Genomic DNA, 23,740 nt, shown 5'->3' with positions numbered 1-23,740 from the left:
TCCTTAAGGAGGAGAATGAATGGTTTAGATTAGCTATGAAAGATCTCTGCACTTCGAAGGTAATATAAACAGACACGCAGCCATGTGTTTCAGAGCCATGAAGTCTTATTGCCGCCTTGGAGCAACCAGTTGGTGCCAAATGGCTTTATTAATCGCCAGTGTGTACAGGGTTGTGTGGTAAGGAATTAATTTGAAACTGGAACAGTTAAGACAGAGAAGTGGATAATGAGCCATCTGAATGTTTTTAAAGTGCTTCCGTCATACTCCCCCTGTAGAAAATAAAGCTTTTCAACTTCTGGCAGCATCCAATCCTTTACTTTGTTTTCGTTCCTAGCACTGATCTCCTCATGGCATGGTCTATGTTCACATGTGTATTCTTTGTCCTGTCCTCACCAGAATGGAACATCCTGGAGGGATTATTGGCCTTCCAGTTCAAACGATTCTTCTGCCTCCTGCCTCAGCCTCCCTAGTAGCTGAGACTGCAGGCGTGCACCACCACGCCCAACTAATTTTTGTATTTTTAGTAGAGACAGGGTTTCACCATCTTGGCCAGGCTGGTCTAGAACTCCTGACATCACATGATCTGCCCACTTCAGCCTCCCAAAGTTCTGAGATTACAGGCTTGAACCATTGTGTCCAGCTGTAGATATTTGTCTTTGAAAGAAAGACTTTTTAAAACTCCTTAGAAAGCTTTTAGTGGGGCGGGCAAGAGGCGGGGCCATGCACATGGCATGCTGGGCTGGGAACCCGGCAGCGTGGCCGCGCATGCATGCTGAAGGGAGAGGTGGCTGCAGGGATAGCGTGTTCCTCATGATCCAGCGCCACTGCATCACCATCTTCACAGATGCCAGGGTGTCTAGCATGGTGTTTGAGTTGAAGTGCATTGTTGAGGGCATCCTCAGCAGCTGTACAAGGATGACCAGCTCTTGGATGTTGGCAAGACACTGGGCGAGTGTAGCTTCACCAGCCAAAGTGCACGGCCACAGCCCCGGCCACAGCGCTGCCGGGCTTCCAGGCGGACGACGCCCTTGAGGCCCTGCACATCCCGTGATTAGGAAGCCCAAGGACACAGGAAGCAGTGCCCGTGAGCAAGCCATGCACAGAGGGCACTCTGCCCGTCCATGAGAGGCCCACTTCCCCCAGTAAAAGAGATTTAGATGTCGGGGGCAAAAAAAAAAAAAAAAAGGGTTTCAGTACCATGAAGATTCATGTGCATCCCAGTGCCTGTGGTCCCAGCTGCTCAGGAGGCAGGGGTGGGAGGATCCCTTCAGCCTGGGAGATTGAGGCTGCAGTGAGCCCAGATTGCACCACTGCACTCCAGCCTGGGTGACAGAGCGAGACTCCATCTCAAAAAATAAATACATACAAATATATAAATAAAAATAAATTCATGTGCAAGATGAAAAGCCCAGCTCTGATAAAAATGAAGTATGGAGATTAGAGTGGAAGTTTAACACCTCATAGTTGTAGAGAGGCTTGCTGCTGTGAAGTAATTGTTGATGGTCAACATACACTGGGATAATTATAAAATCTTGTAAAGTGCAGGAGCTTCAAACGCACATCCTGAGGTGACAGAAAACTGGCAAATGAAATTGGCAAATTGCTAGTCCCCAGGTAAGAGAAAAAGATTACACTTTTATATGTTATTGTGGAGTAAATGTTATAATAATAAAGAAATGGGGGAAATAATGCTCATCGAAAGTTAACTTGACAGTTACTGCTGTACTTGAATCCTTAATAAAATAATAGAAGACAAATGTCAAAGGAGAGGGCATTGAGCATTTAGAGAATATCTTCAATGCAATCAATAGTCAATGTCAATTTTTGAAAGACAAATTACTTGTTAGATGAAGTTATAATTTTAAAATTTAATTACATGATTGTTGAACTAAATTGGTAAAGTGGAAGTGATATGAGGAATTTGGTGCAGATATACCTATAAAATTATATGTGAAGAATTAATTTAGATTGACTCCCACTCAGATATTCTCATAAGGGAGTCAGCACTGCATGAAGGACCATAGTGCAAAATTAATAGTTAAAAAAAAAATAAAGTAAAACCTAGATGGGATTTCTAGCCAGGGAGTTTATCACCAGTATTTGAAGCGGCAATTCTTTGTCCTTTTCCTGGTAGAAAACTCTTTTTTTGTTCTCTGGGGCCTTCCAACATCTGTAATTGTTTCTTTGCTACAGAGATTGCCCTTTCAATACTTGAGACAATCAATGTGAAAAGGCAGAGATAGATGGAAGTCCTGTATCTCTAGATGGAAATCATTCATTTTCTTAATTTATTTGTACAGTAACACTTCAACAAACATTTCTCAGTGTCCTTTGCTGGATTAAGAACTGGGGGTAGAATCACAAAATTTAATGAGGCAGATAGATGAGAAAGTACCAGATCTAACAAGTGAAATCAAGCATGATTTCACTTAGGCTGTAGAAACCTGTTAAACTTCTCAGAGATGGCAATGCCTGCCTGGCCGACCTTAGAAAAGAGAGTGGGTGAGAAGAGGGCCCAGAAGAGAGAACTGGGAAGCCTCTTTGGCCTTCTGTAGTTGCAGAGTGTTCCAGTTGAGTGTAAGGGTGCAGAGACATTGTTCAGCTCACAGAGGGTACTCTAATGGTATTGTGCCCCAAGCAGACCGAAAATTCTGAGTTATGACATCTAATTTGTGGTTTGGAAGAGGTATCATGAGTGCTTTGTAGAGGATGACTTGGAGACGGCCAAGCCTGGAGGGATAGAATAAATCAAGCTGAGAAATGATGAGGATCCGTGACTGCCAGTATGAAGTTCACATTTTTAAAAATCACAGCTGAATTATATATGTGTACATATATAATATATTTATTTTATATATAGCAATTATATGTATATAGCATGACATAGCCCTGCTGCTCAGAGTCACAAAAGGGTAACAGTCACTCAGACCAGCAGCACTGATGTCACCAGGACATTGAAATGCAGAATTTCAGATCCTGCCCACTCCAGACCTACTGAAGCTCTTTAACAAGATTCCTAGGTGGTTTCTGTGCACATCAACCTTCCATAGTCTCTGACTTAAAAAACACTGAATTGCCTCATCCAGAACTACCTTGCTTGCTTTGTCACCTTCCAGTCACATTGTTTCCAATCACATCTGGTATAGCCATACTGAATTTCTTATAGTTTTTTTAATTCCCTTGAATTTCAGTGTCTGGCTTTTGCACCTGCAGTTTTCTCTGCTCGTGTATTCTTTTCCTTCTGCCCCATTCATCTGGCCAAGCACCACCACCATTGCCCTGAAACAAAACCAAAACAGACTGTAAACAAAAAATAAAATTCTAAGACCCCTAACCAACTGAATGGACCCATTCTTGGCCAAGAACATACCAAAGTAAGCCTGAAAACTAGTTCAGGCCATGATAGGAAAGGGCGATTGGATGTACCTTTTGATACCCTCCTCCCTTTGGAATTCAGGCATTACTGACCAGCATTAACATTAAAATAGGCTGGCTTGTGCCTGTAATCCCATCACTTTGGGAGGTCATGGTGGGAGGATCGCTCGAGCCCAGGATTTTGAGACCAGCCTGGGCAACATGACACTGTCTCTACAAAAATAAGAAAATTAGCCAGTCATCATGGCGTGCACTTGTAGTCCCAGCTACTTCGTAAGCTGAGGCAGGAGGATCATGTGAGCCTGGGAGTTCAAGGATGCAGTGATCTATGATTGTGCCACCACTCTCCAGCCTGGGTGACAAAGTAAAACCCTGTCTCAAAAGAAAAAAAAACAACAAAAAACCCAAAACATTAAAACAGCCACCTTGTAGTCTCTTTGTAGCAATAAAATATATAACGAAGTGACAGGTAGCTGGACCTTAAAGAAATCAAAGTATTTTACCCCAAAATATATTTCTTTGATGTATTTTGAAATGGCCTCGCAAATCTCTCTTGTAAAGAGTCTGGCACCTTTTTAAGTCTGATTAAAAATCATTTACTATTTATTCTCCCTGAAGCCTGCTACCTGGAGGTTTCATCTGCATAGTAAGAACCTTGGCCTCACAACCCCTTATATTAACCCAAATACTCCTTTCTGTTTATTCCAGATCTTTAGATAATAACTTAACTCTTTCAACCAATTGACAGTCAAAAAGCTTTGAATCCATGACCCGGAATCCCTTGCTTCATTGTCCTAGCTTTCCAAACTAAACCAGTGTACACCTTACATGTATTGATTAATGTCTGCTTATAACTTCTGTCCCCTAAAATGTATAAAATCAAACCGTAACAAATCACCTTGGGCAATTGTTCTTAGGATCTCCTGAGGCTGTGTTGGGGGCATATTTTAACCTTGGCAAAAATAAACTTTTTTTTTTTTTTTTTTGAGACAGAGTCTTGCTCTGTCTCCCAGGCTGGAGTGCAGTGGCATGATCTTGGCTCACTGCCACCTCTGCCTCCCAGGTTCAAGGGATTCTTGTGCCTCATCCTCCTGAGTAGCTGGGGTTATAGGTGCACACCACCACGCCCGGCTAATTTTTGTATTTCTAGTAGAGACGGGGTTGCACCATGTTGGTCACACTGGTCTCGAACTCCTGACCTCAGGTGATCTGCCTGCCTTGGCCTCCCAAAGTGTTGGGATTACAGATGTGTGCCACTGTGCCCGGCCTAAACTTCTAAATTGATTGAGACTTGTCTAAGATACTTTTAAGGGCCTGGCCTCTATGGATATGACAGTGAAAGGTGGGGTTGTCTAGGAGTGGGTTGCCAATGAGGAGGAAGGTCCTAAAACCTTGGAGGGCAGCGTGGCAAACACAGTGACACGATCTGGCAGCCACGAAAGGAGCTTGTGGAGGAGTAGTCAGAGGCTTTCCACAAGAGTTGGCCTGCAGGAGAATGCAAAAGGTTCATAGGTAAAATTTAGCAGTTATTTTTCACTTAAAGTCTTTGCTAAAGCTCTTAAAGACAGTGCCTCTCTTAGATGTTCCTGTAGTGCTGTGTACTTATGAAGCAGCAGGATCACACTGAAGTGCTGGATAATGTCTACCTTCTCCAGGGCACTGAAAACTTCACGAGGGCAGAGACCAGGTCTATGTTGTATACTATGAGATTCTAGAGACATGGGGCTCAAAAGTATAGGTTGATAAAGGGAAAGACATTTATGGCACTCTTGGCAAAACAACAACAACAACAGCAACAACAAAAACTATGTTAGTTGAGTACTGGAGAGGAGCAATGAAACAGCACACTTGTGTCAAAAGATTGCCTATGAGGAAAAAAAGCACAAGAGCAGTGTCTGGAATGGAATCTGACAGAGGCAGTGGTATAGTTCCTTTAAAGATTTATAAGAGTCGTCCATTTAGCAAATATTTACCTAAAATTCTCATGCTTTGTGAAGTCCATATTTGTGACTTTAACTGTTTGCTAAAATTTATTTGTAACTCCTAAATTAATACTCGGGGCACCTTTGTGCTCATTCATGAACATGTGTTGGATGGCAAACAGTTTGAGTCACTTGACTAATATGTTTCCAGTTGAGGTTGAAGAATGGGAAACTGCCTTCTTGCTCTGGTTTTCGTATTTTAAAAAAGTGTCCTTTTCATGGGCTATTTGATGCCATCTTTTTCATGCTTTTTGCTGGTGATTTTGCTGTTAAAATGGCGCCCAAGCATAATACCAACATGCTGTCTAGCATTCCTAAGCACAGTTAGTCTGTGATACACCTTCCGGAGAAAATATATGTATTAGGTAAGCTTTGTTCAGATATGAGTTATAGTCCTGTTGGCCGTGAGTTTAATCAACAATATATATTAAATAAGATGTCTTTATACAGATCACATCTAAGGCAAGGCTCTGTATTGAATGGTGAACAACAGGGTTGTGGTCAGAGGCTCTACCTAACCTTGTCGTTCTCCTAGGAGCAATGGTTGAGTATTTGCTAATTCAGTGTTTACAGTTACTTTATATAACATAACTATTGTGCAAAACTAGAATCAACCGTATTAGTTTTCCAGGCACTGTTTTGGGCACTGAGGGTGAGACAGTGAGGAAGAAAGATACGTTCTATCCCCTTGTGGGTCTTACATTCTAGCTGGGGCTGTTGGCCATATGGAAATAGAAAGGTAGCACATCTCCTGCTCAGCACATATATGAGGCAAAACAATATTATAAATAACAATAACATAAGCCTCCCCCCTTTTTTCTGTTTTCTCTCTCTCTCTCTCTTTTTTTTTTTTTTTTTGGTAGCAGTCTCACTCTGTCGTCCAGGCTTGAGTGCAGTGGCATGAAATGGGCTCACTGCAGCCATGACCTCCCAGTCTCAAGCAATTATCGTGGCTTGTCTTCCAGAGTAGCTGGGACCACAGATGTGTGCCACTGTGCCTAGCTAATGTTTGTATTTTTTGTAGAGACGAAGTCTCACTATGTTGCCTGGGCAGGTCTCGAACTCCTAGGCTCAAGTGATCCACCTGCCTCAGCCTCCCAAAGTGTCTTTTTTCTTTCTCATGTTTTGTTCATTTTTGTTTATCATCTGCAAGAGAAACACATTTTTGTTTATTTTCTGAGACGGAGTTTCGCTCTTCTTGCCCAGGCTGGGGTGCAATGGCGCGATCTTGGCTCACCGCAACCTCTGCCTCCCAGGTTCAAGCTATTCTCCTGCCTCAGCCTCCTGAATAGCTGGGATTACAGGCATGCACCACCACACCTGGCTAATTTTTTTTTGTATTTTTAGTAGAGACAGGGTTTCTCCATGTTGGTCAGGATGGTCTTGAACTCCCGACCTCAGGTGATCCACCCACCTTGGCCTCCCAAAGTGCTGGGGTTATAGTCATGAGCCACAGCAACTTGCATTTTTTTTTTTTTTATTTTTTATTTTAAGGAAAATAACTCACTCTTACCTGCTCACGTGCCCCTCTATCCTCCTTCTTACTTGCTTCTTTTTTCTTCTCTCAGTTTCTTTCCATCTTATATTCCCCTGGTCTCAGCTTCAGTCTCCTCATTGCTCATTAAGGTATGCTTCTGAAAGTACAAAAAGAATCTAGAAAAATAATTCCATAATATTCTCTCAGTGAAAGTCTTTGGTACCAGGTGTGTAAATACCTTTAGTTATTTTCATCTGGGCTTCTCATCGTATTTAGTGCTCTTCTAACTGTCCCTGTTGGACATTTACTAACATTTGCCTTTTACCTGTCCAGAGCCAATCACTGGGGAGTAGCAATCTGTTAGATGATTTGTTCCTTTTTGAATGGTCAGAGGCCTGGGGCAGGGGCTCACACCTGTAATCCCAGCGCTTTGGGAGACCGAGACAGCAGGACTGCTTGAGGCCAGGAGTTTGAGACTAGCCTTGGTAATATAGCGAGACCCATTAATTTAAAAAATAAAAACATTAGCCAGGTCGGGCATGATGACTCATGCCTGTACCAGCACTTTGGTAGGCTGAGGCGGGAGGATAACTTGAGGCCAGGAGTTCAAGACTAGCTTAGACAACAAAGTGAGACCCTGTCTCTACAGAACATAAAAAAATGAGCTGGGCATGGTGGGGGACACCTGTGGCCCCAGCTACATGGGAGGCTGAGGCAGGAGGATTCCCTGAGCTCAGGAGCTCGAGGATGCAGTGAGCAATGATGGTTTCACTGCAGTCCAGTCTGGGAGGCAGAGTAAGATGCTGTTTCAAAAAAAAAAAAAAAGATAGCAAAAATTAGCAGGGCATGGTGGTGTGTGCCTGTAGCTGGGCATGGTGGGGGGCACCTGTGGTCCCAGCTACATGGGAGGCTGTGGTGGGAGGATTGCTTGAGCCCAGGAGTTAAGGCTACAGTGAGCTATGATTGTACCACTCTACTCCCATTTGGGAGACAGAGCAAGACCCTGTCTCAAATGAATGAATGAATGGTCAGAATGGGATTCACTTCAGAGTGATTTTTTTTTCCTACTTTTCTACCGTAAATGACTCTCAACAACTTGGCCCCATATTTATTAGTTTTGAAAATCACTAGGATAATGATGTCTAGTTAGATGCTAATCAAATATTTATTGGTTGAAGTAGCTAGATGGTATCTCTACCATAGCAAAATAGGGACACCAAAATATATGTAAAAGAGAAAAAGTCATTGTTGTGAACTGCTGCTTTCCGTTTGCTCTCTGGGTGGCCAGATCACTCCCTGATGTGTCTGGCAGGGGCTCAACTAACTTTTCCGCTGAACTGTACTGGCTTAGCAAAGGACCTGGGGATACTGCGTTTTTATGCACAGGATTCAGTAGCCAATGCCTATTTTGGTAAGTAGCTGGTCATTTACATCATTGCCTCAGGCCAGGTCCTTCACTCTCCCCTGAGAGGCAGGAAGAGAGAAGTCAAAGGCTTTTCACCTCTGATGTCCATTTCTTATGCCCCTTAACTACTCTGGTCTACCCTGGGGATGAAAGGAAAGGAGTCCCTGAACACACACTGGGGCCTATATGAGGGTGGAGAGAGGGAGAGAGAGAGGGAGAGGGAGGAGGGTGATGATAAAAATAAATAAATAAAACAGCTATTGGATACTATGCTTATTACTTGGGTGGTGAAATAATCTGTACACCAAACCTGTGACACAAAATTTACCTGTATTAGAAACCTGCTGAGGCTGGGCGCGGTGGCTCACACCTGTAACCGCAGCACTTTGGGAGGCTGAGGCGGGTGGATCACCTGATATCAGGAGTTTGAGACCAGCCTGGTCAACATGGTGAAATCCCATCTCTACTAAAATTACAAAAATTAGCCAGGTGTGGTGGCAGGCACCTGTAATCCCAGCTACTTGGGAGGATGAGGCAGGAGAAGAGCTTGAACCCGGGAAGCGGAGGTTGCAGTGAGCCGAGATCGTGCCACTGCACTCCAGGCTGGTGACAGAGCAAGACTCTGTCTCAAAAAAAAAGAAAAAGAAACCTGCAGATGTCCCCCTGCAGCTAAAATAAAAGTTTAAAATAAAAATAAAATATTGGAATACATCTATTTAAAAAACGAATTGGGAAGTATTTTTGTTCCTGACTGATATATCTTAGCCAACTTTAAAACATTTTGTTCCTGCTTTGTTGGGGTGTGTGTTTAGAGTGGATGGGTTGTAAAAATGAATAGAGTCGATACTTGTCCTGTAGCTGAATAACTGGCCGATGCTATTAAAAGTAGAAACAGGTGGGCGAGGTGGTTCATGCTGGTAATCTCAAGGCTTTGGGAGGCTGAGATGGGAGTTTCACTTTGAGGCCAGGAGTTTGTGACCAGCCTGGGCCACACTGTGAAATCCTATTTTTACAAAAAATAAAAAATTAATTAACCTGGAGTAGTGGTGTCCACCTATAGTCTCAGTTACTGGTGCAGCTGAGGCTGGAGGAGCACTAAGCCCAGGAGTTCGAGGCTGCAGTGAGCTGTGATCTTGCACTGTACTCCAGCCTGGGTGACAGAGCAAGACCTTGTCTCTAAAAAAAACAAAAAAGGAGAAGCAAGGTGCAGTAGGAGAAAGAGGCAGAGGAATTTTACTAGTACGTCTGAGCTGGATCGTTTCCTTTGGTCCTCCACACCTGTCTGTGCTCTGCTCCATATGCCAAGAGGCCAGCCCCTCACACTGACTGTCCAGGCTGTGCCCTCGCCTTGTGCCTGCAAGGACTGTGGCAGCAGGGCATTGACGGAAGTGGAAAGATGGAAAAGGCAGGCTTATTCAGCCTTGTTGGCTGTGGCTTTTGTGTAGCTGTGGCCCTCTGGGGAATGTCACAGCTCTCCTTGCCTCATGTGAGCAGAGGGCACTATACCCTTTGTTGTCATTCCTTAATCCTGCCATGTATTAGAAACAGTCTTTCCGCTAAACTGTCCTCAAAGACCCCTCTCTGAGTCTGCCAAACACTTGCTGCCAGGACACAAATACTAGATCTGATGGGTTGGAGGAGGTGGTGTCATTTGAGGAGGACTTGTAGAGTACAGGACACACTGAAGTGGGTGGAGAGGAGGGCAAAGGTTCCTGATAACGGAAGTTCGAGCACTGGTGCACCATGCAGTTGTCTACCGTGGTGCATGTTCAGGGAGCTGTCTGTGTGGACAGGCTACAGGGCACCGGCAGTGGCTATAGGGGCTAAACATTGGGTGATAAGAAGAATATTACAGGAAATGATGTTAGGAAGGTACCCTAAGTCTCAATTGTGGCAGGCCTTGACATTGAGAATTTGCACCTGGGGTTTTGTTTAACTCTTTGTGCTTTAAAAAAAATGTAAAGGCTGGGCGCCGTGACTCACGCCTGTAATCCCAGCACTTTGGGAGGCCGAGGTGGGCGGATCACGAGATCAGGAGATTGAGACCATCCTGGCTAACACGGTGAAACCCCGTCTCTACTAAAAATACAAAAAATTAGCGGGGTGTGGTGGCGGATGCCTGTAGTCCCAGCTACTTGGGAGTCTGAGGCAGGAGAATGGCGTGAACCTGAGAGGTGGAGCTTGCAGTGAGCCGAGATTGCGCCACTGCACTCCAGCCTGGGCGACACAGTGAGACTCCGTCTCAAAAAAAAAAAAAAAAAAAAAATTAAATTTGAGCTAATTATAGAATCTCATGCAATTATAAGAAATGATACAGAGAGATTCATTTCAATGGTAAGATTTTGAGAAAAGTTCCTGTTCTGTCATAACCACAATATTAACATTTATAGAACATTAATATCAGCCTTTATATAAAGTGTATACAATCTTATTCAGATTTCCTCTTGTACTCAGGTGAGTGTTTAGAAGATTTTTGATCAGAGTGGTTATATTGTCAGCTTCAGAGTGAGAATTGTAATGGTATAGATTTAATATGCCTCAGAAAAATGCTTGGCTTTGGGGTGGAAACATTAATATGTCATTAGAAAATTGCATATATTCACGCCTGTAATCCCAGCACTTTGGGAGGCCCAGGTGGGCGGATCACCTGAGGTCGAGAGTTTGAGACCAGCCTGACCAACATGGAGAAAACCTGTCTCTACTAAATATACAAAATTAGCCAGTTGTGGTGGCACATGCCTGTAATACCAGCTACTCGGGAGGCTGAGGCAGGATAATTACTTAAACCCGGGAGGCGGAGGTTGCGGTGAGCCAAGATAGCACCATTGCACTCCAGCCTGGACAACTAGAGTGAAACTCCGTCTCGAAAGAAAATTGCGTATATTTTTTTCCCCTTGACTTTGTTTTCCCTCCTTATGTGTGTTGGATTCAGTGCAACCATTGAAAACATCCTGTTACATACAGAAATGTATCTTAAACTTACCATTAAATCACCTGTTGTTTCAAGTGCAACATGGGCATCTTGTACTTTTGATATGTCTTATTTTTGTCTGGATAGCAATGTGATCAGATCTGAATTGCACAGGATACAGAGTCAATTACCAAGTACTCCCGATGCAGCTCAGTCTTCTTGGAGCACAGTGATTGACCTAGCCCTTAAACTATGTGTGTGGTGCTCATTGCACTTATCTGTAAAATGTAATATTTCAGTTTATCACTAAGCATCTTCCAACCATAGTATCCTGTATTTATTGCTTATATAGAAAAAAATATTTAATAACGAGGTGATAAGATTCATTTTTATATCCTTCTCTCTGAGTCATCTGTTGCTTTTCAAAGCTTATTTCTTGCCCTGCCTTCCACAAATTTCTTCCAAAGATTCTAGGAAATAAGTGAAATATGGATAAATACCTTTATGAAAAGGAGTAACACATATCTGAAGGTTGGTTTTGCAATCGTGATGACAGGTTTGTATCCCCACAGCATGTGATAATAACTTGGTTCTTCCCATGGTTAGATGTCTCTTTAGGAAACGTATAATTGCTCTGAAGATGGGAGAGAGAGAGTTTTCATTTTGCATGAAGAGTAATTTTGCTGTTTGTATCATAAGTTCTAAAAGCACACATGTAACTGCATATTATATTTAGATTCGATTAAATACCTAGATGATTTATGCCTGTCTTCTTGGCAGAGGTTTATTCATTGCTTAAAGTGGTTAAATAATTGAAAAAACAACTTGAAGAATGAAGGAAGAGAGACATTGGGCAAGTCGATGAGAAGAAAGGGTGGGATATTTAACGGCTAAAAATGTGTATGTCTGCCCTTTGGTATTTGCTCTAATTCATAATTAGATCACCATTTCTTCCACTTATTTAAAAGGCACCTTACCTAGAGAGAGACATCAATATTTACAGTGCATTACTGCCATGGAGAATTTCAGATCTTGTGATGAGGGTTTATTGCTGTTTTATCCCCTCTTCAAAGCAGTGTACACATCAAACAGTCTCCACACTCGTTCTGGACCCAGTGACATCGCACCAGTGGCTCATGCAGCAGCTTAATTATTGAAGATCCTTGTCTTTGAATTTTCTTTTTAATATTTCAGAGGATATACTTTGAAAATCTATATATTAAATAAATCAGAAGATTCTGGGATTATAAAGTTTTATCATATTTTAAAATGCATCAGTTTTGCTAAAATTTGAGAGGAGTGGCCATAATAGTGAACAAATTACCTTAAATGAGAAGCTCCTATTATTTCTAATTACTGTAATGAACACAAATTACATCAGATTATTAATAATGCTGAAATAGGCCATGGGCCCCAGAAATGTAGCAAATCATAGGTGAGAAGATTGTGTTTTATTCATCTGAGGCTAAAGCAAAATTACCTTCTTTATGCAATATTATATTTAGTCAGGACAGTTAGAGGTGGGAAACCTTTTAGGTGAACTTTTAGATGAATCAAGCAGTTGTGTTTCATGATTCATTTTGTTGATAAGGCCAGATATTTATACGAATGTCTTTCCTTAAAATAAGGTGAAACTCGTGAAAAGACCTCATGCCATTTGTGGCTACTACTGCACCATTCTCTAGAACTCTGTGTTGCTTGTCATACTTTGACCTGTGGGGAGCTACCCTGAGCATGGCTGCTGAGACTGCTTTGCAGTGCTTTTATGTTTTTTTCTAATACATTTTTCATAAATTGTTATTCTGTCAGGATGAGATTTGGTGGATGATCACTGGTTGGGGGTGTATGAACATGTGTACTCGCACCTTTTTGGTATTAAAGGGAACTTCTAAACCCAGCAATGCAGCCTCTGAATTTATAAATTAGGGATGGAGGCCCAGAGAGGCGACTGATGTGCCAGTATCACAGGTCTAGGCCAGTGGTTCTTAGCGTGTGGTCTCTGGGCCCTAAGGGATCACTAAGATCATTTCAGGAAGGCCGTGAGTGCAGTACTGTTTTCAGAGTATTATGAAAACCAATTTTGTGTTGTTCACTTGGTTGACATCTACATCAGTGGTGCCCAGGCCCTGAGGGGCAAAAATGTAGAGATCACTTGGCACAAATCAAGACAGTGTTACCAAATGTATTCTTTACCCCACACACTCACAGTGTTTTTAAAAGCCATTTTCACCCACTGTTTTTGATGAAGAAACAAAATTAATTACTTAAAACCTGACGCTTTAATATACAATTTAACATTTCGTGTGATGATGTAGGCATACAGCACTTCTCCAACATATGGAAGTTCAGTGGTTCCTTTTTAAATTTTAATTTAATTTTATTTTTGTTGAGGTAAGGTCTCACTGTGTTGCCCAGGTTGGCCTCGAACTCCTGGGCTCAAGTGATCCTTCTGCTTCAGCCTCCTTCAGTAGCTAGTGTTACATTTGTGAGCCACTGCGCCCAGCTTCTCAGTGGTCGTCTTGACTTTTATGCGAAGGCTTGATTTACATGGTGAGGTTTTCTCATGGAACAGCGTTTTCATTTGAAATACGGACAGAAAAACTGGTTATTTAGACCTGAGTGTCTGGCAAAGAGTTTATTAAAAACGAGTGACACAAGCCTGTCACTATGAGGCAAAAAATGGGCAATATTTGCTGCTAAAGATAAAAGTCAAACTTTCTAGGTAAAATTAGGTTTTGGAAAACTTATGCCCACTGTGAGCATGACTGCTTCCCAGTACATAAAGATATTTCTGATTAAATTGGCAGAGATATTAACATGTGATTTTCTGAAATAAAGAAATGTATCAACATTTGGAAGATTGGCATAACTCAGTAACTAATATTTTCCAAGTGACTAATGTTATGGAATTTTTCATGTGTAGAAGTTTAATTCAAAATGTGAGACAAATAGATTTTAATGTAACAAAGAAAGAAAACTTCACATTCATATTGTAGCTGACCTTTTAGAAACCACCACTGGTTGAGTTACGGTGTGGTATCAGAGAAGAAAATCTAAAATTTTCTGGAAAAGCTATTAAGATGTTATTCCCTGTTCCAGCTACATATTTGTGAAGTTCTGTTTTTCCTTTATATACTTTTTCATATGGCAGCTGAGAATGCAGAAGCAGATTTGAGAATCCAGATGTCTTCTATTAAGCAAAATGTAAAACATTGCTGCTCTTTCCACTAAATGTGCTTTGTTTTATAAAATACAATTTTCATAAAATTGAGTTGTGTTAACATGTGATGGGTTTTATTATTATTAAAGTGAATTAATACTTATTTTAAAGTTGTTCTCATTTTCACTCCTTAAATGGTAAGTATCACTAGCTCTACCCTCCCATAAACAAAAACTCTTTGAGGTCATCAATTTTTAGAGTGTGCAAGGGCCCTGAGATCAGAGTTTGGGAACCATGAATCTAGTCCTATTTCCTTGCAGGCATGCTTTCCTATTTTATATATAGTACTTCCCCCATTTAACAATAGATTTTTTTCCTTTTCCTATCTTAACATTTCTGAAATTTGGATGTCTGTTACAATATATGTTTATGGCTAATGTAACGTTTCTTCCTCTTCCCCAAATGAAATCATACTATGAATTAAAATCAGGATACAATTTCTCAGGGCATAATTTTACTAGGAAAACAACAAAATTCTTCTCTTTTAAAAAGCAAACTAACATTTGTAGCTAGAAATGGAACTTAATAGATCTGATTTCATAATTTGTGATTTGTGATTGAGCACTGGGCTCAGGAGCCTGAAGTCTTCGCTGGAAAACTGACTTTTCATGTCATCTCTCTGAGCCTCAGCTTACTCATCTGTGACGTGGGTCGCATGTTTTTCCATGTGTCTAATGTAGTGCCTTATTTAAATAAAAAAATTTCAGATCCCTCCATTTAAGTGGTGGGTTCTAGTACAATGTTACTAAACTGTATGTGCACATGTGTGTATGTATGTGTGAAAACTCCATAAAAATGCCTTATGATTTTCATGCATCATAAAACCAAGAAGAAATCATAAACCAATACACATCCAGATGTGTAACAGAGATCCATCAGATAGAAGCACATCATTGTGAGAGATGAAGATGTCTTGCCGAGTCTAAATTGTAGGCTGTATGAACCTAGACCTGCCCTGGGATGGCATGGGGTCTTTTTATTTGGACCTGGGTTATGCTGCCTTTATGTACTGTGATGACTCAGGTCTTACAGCACTTCCAATCTTAAGAAAACCTTGATTTCAACATCATTATGATGTCATTTGGCCATCCTTTGATGAGAAAATGCTGTTGAGTGACTGACTGACTGACAGGGCCTTGCTCTGTTGCCCAGGCTGGAGTGCAGTAGTACAATCACAGCTCACTGCAGCCTCGAACTCCTGGGCTCAAGTGATCTTCCCACCTAAGACTCCTGAGTAGCTGGGACTGATGCAGGACATGTGAGCCCCACCGTGGGCCTTAGCCCATAAGGGTCCTTGTCTTTGCCCAGGAAAGAATTCAAGGGCAAGCTGGGGTTAGAGGAAAACAGCTTTATTTAAGCAAGAGTGTTGCAGCTCTGTGACTGCTTCTGCAGAGCAGGGGTACTCTATGGGCAGAGAGTAGCAGCCCAGGGGTTTTGCAATCATATTTATAGTCACTTTTAATTACATGCAGATTAAAGGGAAGTTTATACAGAAATTTTTAGGAAAGGAGTAGTAACTGGGACATTAGGTTATTACCACGGAAACGGTAGGTAACACCTAGGTGTTGCCACGGTAATAGTAAACTGACATGACAGCTGGTGATGTGTCTGATGGAAAACTGCTTCTGTCCCAGCCCTGTTTTAGCTAGTCCTTAGTTTGGTCTGGTGTCCAAGCCCTGCCTCTGCAGTCAAGTCCTGTCTCCTATGCTAGGACTACAGGAAAGTGCTACCACAGTCACCTAATTTTTTTTATTTTTTGTAGAGACAGGATCTCACTGTGTTGCCCAAGTTGGTCTTGAACTCCTGACTTCAAGCAGTTCTCCCACCTTGGCCTCCCAAGGTGCTGGGATTATAGGTGTGAGCCGTTGCACCTGGCCTTGTTGACTTCTTTTATTGGGTCTTGTTCTTTCTCATCAGCATGGTAATCAAATCTAGGACTCCTTCCTGAATTTGACAGTGGACATAAATGTAAACGTGGCACCTGAAATTGCATGGGAGTACTCAGTGATGAGGTAGTACAAATAGAAGATCCAGACTATATTTATTTTAATTTATTTTATCAATATTGCTGAAATGCAAACAAAAAGTTTAATGTTGGAAGAACTCACAAGAAGGGCTACATGATAGAGCATTCCCTGTAGCATCCTTCACATTGCAGTTTATGCAAACCCCACCCTATCCACGAGCTCCATCACCCACCATAAGAGACATCCCGCAGGTTCTGGAGCTCCCTGTGTTATTTTCCTCTTCTCAAATCCCCTCTTTTCTCCCAGTCCACATTTTGCTTCGAGAGCTACAGGTATATAGAGATAAATGCTAGTTATTTCTGTCTGTCTGTTGCAGACTAACACATTAACTCAATGTTTCTATCTAGTCTTAAGAAGATAGTCTTAATTATTTAATTGAAATCATGTATATTCTCCTGAGGAAAATTTCAAACACAAGTAGGGTAAGCAGTTTTATTGTGACCAAGCAAATTCAGTGTATAGTCCCTGAATTTATTGGGGGGTTGGAATATACTTTTATTTGATTATTTTACTATAGGTATTGGATACTGCTTTTGGTCCTATGTCTGTGCTATTTTTTAAAGGCCTTCTCTTCTGAGTTAATAGTGCTTCTTGTAGACTTACACACAGACGGGTGACAGGAAGAGGGAGAGAAATTGAGGTGTACAGAGGTACTTAACAACTGAATAACTAACTAACCCTGTAATTGGAAAGCAACAGAATCTGTGTTCTAAAAGTTTTTAGTCTTTTCCTGCCCACCTCTCCCCATTTTGTTGCTTTTTTGCTTATAGTTTTTAATTTGATGATTCTGGAAATTTTGGTTCCTCTTGGTAGAGAACTTTCCTTATAGTAAAGGCATTGTAATATTAATGCACATTGATTTTTTAGATGTGTATTTTTGCGACCTTGTTCTAAGAGTGACTGTATAGTTCTTATTGGTGTTTATTTTTATTTTGGGGGGTGTAAATTAATAAGCAGCAAAGACTGTCATGAATGTTTACAGACACTAAAATCCAGAAATTATTAAAATCCTCATGTTTATGTTTCTGCCAGCAAATTAAGATAGCCACCAACAGTATTAAATTCGGAGTTGACTAAATTTTTGCTCTAGTAATGTTGCTCAGACCGTGTTATTATCGAATCCTCATGATGTAGAAATCCGTGTTAAATTTGTTATTACTATGTTTCATATGCTTCTGTTTGCTCTGATAAGTTCTAATTTGCTTTCACATTGGAGACTATTGGATTGACAGTGGTTTAAATATAGCCTTCACTGTATATAAATAGCCTGTCTTTAGTTTGGTATCCTCCAGGTTTCCATATCTTTACCAGTGACCAGTGCACCAGTGTTTCAAAAATATTCCTCCTAGAATAAATGATGAGTTTACTGCTTCATGTTTAAAGCTATGTCATTAGACCGGACGTGGTGGCTCACACCTGTAATCCCAGCACTTTTTGGGGCCGCGGCGGGTGGATAACCTGAGGTCAGGAGTTCAAGACCAGCCTGGCTAACATGGTGAAACCCCGTCTCTACTAAAAACACAAAAACTAGCTTGTCATGGTGGTGCACGCTTGTAGTAGCCTGTAGCTACTTGGGAGGCTGAGGCAGGAGAATCACTTGAACCCAGGAGGCGGAGGTTGCTGTGAGCCCAGATCGTGCCACTGCATTCCAGCCTGGGTGACAGAGCCAGATTCTGTCTTAATCACTCAATCAAGCTGTATTGTTCGAGGCTTTAAAACAAATACTTACATCCTAGTTTTTAAAAACAGAGTACTCTAAACATAATTTAAATTTTGTGTTATGTTTTTGAGTGATTTCACTCAGTTGCTGAGTGGAACTTTTAGTTCTGATTGCAGCTGTTGCATACTCTTTTCTTCTTTGCTTTGCATTTTTAATTCTGTTTCTTGTCTGCTGTGACAGTGATCATATTTGCCAGGCTGTTCTCACTGTTACTGATAATGATACAAGTGTTCACTTGAGTTTATTATTGATGTTGTTACAGCAATTGCAAGCAAGCTCTTCTATGCAAATACATTTGCTAAAAAACTACTTTTCGTGTCATTGTATATGTGAGTATATGACAGAAACTACCTGCAGAATTAACATATTACTTTGAGTATTTTCTGTCTTAAGTATAAATAATGTATTTGGGCACTATACTTTCTGATAATACTTTATTGAACAAAAGAGAACATTTTAATCAACAAAATTTTTCAGTAGAGCAGCCAAATGTCTAGATTCTATAGATTTTTAAAAATTGATACATAATTTTATATACTTATGGAGAATATGTGATGTTTTGATACATGCATACCATGTGTAATGGTCAAATCAAGGTAATTAGGATATTCACACCTCAATTATTTATCTTTTTTTGTATTTGGAAACATTTCAAATCCTCTCTTCTAGCTACTTTGAAATATACAATAAATTATTTGTCAACTATGTAGATTCTGTGTTTTTATTCCAGTAGATATGATTAAAAGGTAGGTGAAGTTTGTTTACTTGCTTAGATTTATTATTTTTTAAATGATTTATGTGATGATTATTTAGAAATATTGGGGTAATGATCGTAGTAATGGTTATTACTCTCTACTGAGTACACACTATATGTCTAGCACTGTTTAACCCCTTTATATTATTTAGTCCTTACATTACCCTGATGAAAGAGGTATTGTTTTATTTTCATTTGAGTTGGAAAGGACTAGAGGCAGAGAACAGTTAGGCACCCTGGCCAGGGCCACATAGATAACAAGGCGTGAAGTCCAAATACAAACCTGGGCCGTTTTGCTCGGAGCTGACACTTGACCTCATCTCTTTCACCATGTAGTATTTTAAAGGACCTAAAAGAATTTGTGTTTAGAATAGTGACCCACTGTCCCCTTTTACGAAAGTGTAATTCTGTTGCTTAATCTTTAGGATTTCCGTACGTTCTCCTAACATGTAGTTTACCAACATTAGTATCTTATTTTTTACCATAGTGCTTTTGTGTTTACAGATATGCCTCTTCATGTTCGACGCAGTAGTGACCCAGCTCTAATTGGCCTCTCCACTTCTGTCAGTGATAATAATTTTTCCTCTGAAGAGCCTTCAAGGAAAAATCCCACACGCTGGTCAACAACAGCTGGCTTCCTCAAGCAGAACACTGCTGGGAGTCCTAAAACCTGCGACAGGAAGGTAACCACCTCTGCTTGTTTGCTGCCATCCCTTGCCCCTCCTGACTTCTTGGTGTCCTTGATGAGTGTTGTGTCTTGGGTAAAGCATTGGTTTCCAGGGCGTCTTCATGATGGCCTTTTGTGAGTGTGGTACCAACTTTCATATCAAAGTTCAGATAGTCTCCTATTTTATATCACACTTGGATTTTCTGATGCAAATTAGTGCCATGTATGGTGTGCACTTATTAATATATCCATTTTTTGAATAGATTCCATTGCATATCATTAAAAATGAAAACATTCAACACATTGTGTGCCATATAAAGTCCCTTTCTTGCTGTGTCTCGTGGTTTCCTCTCCCATTTCTCCTCACAGGCAGCCTCTTTATTTGCTTTTTCTATGTTCTTACAGGGATATTTGACACATTTATAAGCAGATATTTATATTGGTTCATGAGGTACATTAAGGAACTTAGAACATTATGAACTCTTAAGGATGAAAGTGGACTTCATGGTAATTTAGTTTGACTACCCAATTGATCATTTTATCCTAAGTCTTCTTGTAAATGGAAGTGTGTTGTCTAGTCTTCATAATACTTTCTTCCCTGACCTAATTTATTTTAGTCCTTGACCTAATTTATTTAATCCGAATAAATAAACTTTATTTTAACCTGTTTTTTCTGTTTTAAAAAATTTGTTGGCTGGGCGTGATGGTTCCCACCTATAATCTCAGCACTTTGGGAGGCCAAGGCGGGTGGAACTCCTGGCCAGGAGTTCAAGGCCCGCCTGGCCAACATAGCAAAACCCCATCTCTACTAAAAATACAAAAATTAGCCAGGTGTGCTGGCATGCACCTGTAATCCCAACTACTCAGGACGCTGAGGCACAATAATCGCTTGAACCCAGGAGGCGGAGGTTGCAGTGAGCCGAGATCATGCCACTGCACTCTAGCCTGGGCAGCAGAGTGAGACTCCATCTCAACAACAACAAAAAATGTTGATGCTCTTTGTCAGAACCCTTGTTGTTCCTTTTTATCACACTTCTCACCTCTTATTTAATGTGCGTTTTGCTGAATCTGTCATTTTCACTTTTGAATCTGTAGATGCTCAATAAACTTCTGTTGAAAGAATTAATAAACATTTTTTCAGTGCAGCCAGTAATTTGGCACAGTGTATATTGAGAAATGTCGAAATAATACTAATCACATAAGATTAAAAAGGATGTAGCTTGATATTTGCTTGATTTATTCTTTGCATAGGTATAAAAATACCTGTTTTAAATATTTCTTTCAACTTTGTTTTGCATTTCAGCACACTGCTCTCTGTAGTAGTTCAAGTAACAAAAAAGTGCATGGAAAACATAGGTTTAAACTGAGAAGAATCTACTTGAAAAAAAGACTGTATTTAGTTTCTGATTTTTTTGAATTATGAACTTAACTGTTAGGCTTAGTCTCCTGAAATACTTTGTTTTTATAGATGTGTGGAGGAGCCACATTGGAAGATCTTCTCATTAAGATTAGCTTGAAATTTTTGAGGACTTTATCTTGCAGTAGACTATCCAAAGAAGCAGAATCCAGTTTATCAGTGGGTCTCGTGGCAGTTAATCTTTTTTTAGAATAGACCTAATTTAATTTACATGGATATTCACAAATGTGTAAACAAGTCAAGTTGGCAGTTAAAAAAATTTTTTTTAACTAGGTTTTCAACTGTTGGAAGCATACTGTAGTTTCTTTTCAAGTCATTCATTATCTTGGATGTGTGAGTCCGTTTCAGTTGCAGCAAACAGAACCTGTTTTTATCATAAAACATTTTTAAATAAAAGGGATTTATCACTTAGAATTTTTTTCTCACAAAATCACTGGAAGGGTACAAAGCAGGTCCTAGGTGGTCCTGGAGAACCTTTAAAACCATGCAGTAACAAACGTGTGGCTTGCCTGTGGAGCTACCCTCTGGGCTTTCGTGGTGAAGGAGGTGCTGCAGCCCAGGGGCCTGAACTCCTCCCATCAGAGCCTGCCTATTACACACTATGCACCGCCCTGCCTCCAGGTGTACTCACCTTGCTTCTGTCACTTGTGAAGTGGAGACCCACCGTAGAAATGCTGCCAGTCATAACAACCCAGGAAAATTCTGTTTCACACCACTATTAAAATCTCATGCTACTGAGTCTGAGTAGGTGGAGTTCAGTTTGTATCTAGACCCTTATCCGCAGAAAAGCCTGGGAAATAGAGCATTAGCGTTAAAACCTCTGCAGCACAGGAAAACATGTTAGGAGAGCGCTGAGACCCTCACTGCCAATTAACCACATCCACCTAGCTGACGTAGTTTCATTTTTAAATATTTATTTATTTATTTATTTATTTATTTATTTTATTTATTTGGAGACAGAGTGTTGCTTTGTCACCCAGGCTGGAGTGCAGTGGTGCAATCTCAGCTCACTGCAACTTCTACCTCCCAGGTTCAAGCATTCTCCTGCCTCAGCCTCCCAAGTAGCTGGGTCTACTGGCACTAGCCATCACACCTGGCTGATTGTTTAATTTTTTTAGAGACGGGGTCTTGCTGTGTTGCCCAGGGTGGTCTCAAACTTTTGGACTTGGGTGATCCTCCCATCTCAGCCTCCCAAAGGCTGGAATTACAGACATGAGCCACCATGCCCAGCCTGACATTGTTTTGAATAACATGCTTGTATCATTGTAGAAAATTTGGCAAACTTGTAGAATAGAACAAAATAAAATTATTCATAACTCCAGAACCCAGCAACAACCAGTATTCACACACACACACACACACACACACACACACACACACCTTGGAGTCATGCTATGTTCATATATTTGCATCCTGATTATTTCAACATTATTTTTCATATAATAGGGATTTTCCCTGGTGTGAATTTTATTATAAATATTTTAATGATTGTAAAACATTTCATTGTAGGTTGTATTCTGTTTTCTCTCGATTTTGGACATTGATGCTCTTTCTCTTTTTTTCACATTTTAAGTATCAGTGTTGTGAGACATCCCTAAATATAATATTTATCTTAAAAATTGTTACATATTCAACAATCTTTTTACTTACATGGAGCAGTATTTAATGTAGCCAGATGCCCATACTTTCCCATAGGAAAAGCCTTGATCTACATATATATTTCTAAATGAAGTGATAGTCGCATACAATATACTTGAATAGTAATGTGTAATGAATTAGTCTTTTCAATTTTCGTTGGCTTTACTCTTCAAATACTAATCTTGCTGTCTGCATTTTATGCTGTTTGTATTTTAGTCTGAGAGCTCATATATAAATATGACTAAATGGCATTTTATTTTCAGTTATAAAAAGCCTTCTCATCTTTTCAATATTCAGAAGGAAGGAAAGCATACTTGCTGCTTAGGTACAAAGCATTCAATTTATTTATTTCTGTTAAGCCCATGAGAGCTTACCTATGCTTTCATGCTTTAAGATGTTATAAATTCTTATGAGTCTGTAGTGGTTCAGGTTTTCCGTATAAGAGTGTAGAAATAAATTAGTTGTGCATTCATAGCCCTCTGATTTAGTGATCTCTAGTGGTTAAAATAAGTTAACATTCTTAAATAACTGATCCACATAGTTAAGTGGTTTATATTCTTCCAAGTTAAATGAGCAAATTATTTTAGAATAATGTTACCAATCAATTAAAATCTTGTTTCTAAGCAGGAAAGTTGTATTCTGATACGTTAGAGCACCATCATGTCAAACCCTCTCCTTTGGTTCAAAACCACAAATGAGAGGTGGAGTCTTCTTTGTTGAAATAGTGGTCATAATCTCATTCCACTATTAGGCTTAGTGGGCAGGGTGTACAGATGATGATGATACTCAGTTGCTTGAGAGCCTGAAGAAGCCGAGGGTCCCATAGGCTTCTGGATTTCTTAAAATTTTTCACGCTTTCATTTGGAAGTGAGGTGGAGAGGGTAAGGGAGTTGTGGCTTTTTTCAAAGTTATTTGAAATTCACCTTTGTGTCCAGTATTTTGTGGCTGACTACCTTTTCCAACTGTTTTAGGGAACATTTTGTTCATACTTTGTGTGGAAAGTTTCTTGCTAGAGGCTGTATTTTCGTTTGAGAGTTAACATGTGGTTAATATTTTATCCTGAGGAAGAGTATTTCAATTGGTGTGAATACTTAAATCACCTTGCCACCTCTTTGGTCTTCCTTATTAAGTCAGTGTTGCTGTGAAT

The 23,740-nt window shown here is 40.4% G+C and overlaps 1 protein-coding gene and 1 pseudogene across 31 annotated transcripts in view; both read left to right on the top strand.

The window, feature by feature from the left end:
• PARD3 (par-3 family cell polarity regulator) overlaps positions 1–23,740 on the top strand; it is a 712,145-nt gene that overhangs the window by 338,657 nt on the left and 349,748 nt on the right. For all 31 annotated transcript variants that reach the window (XM_063638016.1, XM_063638015.1, XM_055275119.2 and 28 more), the window contains exon 4: positions 19,376–19,554. In XM_063638016.1, coding sequence (XP_063494086.1) covers positions 19,376–19,554 — 179 coding nt within the window. The remainder of the gene's footprint in view (positions 1–19,375; positions 19,555–23,740) is intronic.
• On the top strand, positions 710–1,097 carry LOC134736403 (elongin-B-like; annotated as a pseudogene).

This window comes from Symphalangus syndactylus, chromosome 4, assembly GCF_028878055.3.
Source record: "Symphalangus syndactylus isolate Jambi chromosome 4, NHGRI_mSymSyn1-v2.1_pri, whole genome shotgun sequence".
In the NCBI taxonomy this organism is placed as follows: Eukaryota; Metazoa; Chordata; class Mammalia; order Primates; family Hylobatidae; genus Symphalangus; species Symphalangus syndactylus.
The sequence above is the reverse complement of the archived record's forward strand: the minus strand, read 5'-3'. Positions and strand labels throughout refer to the sequence as shown.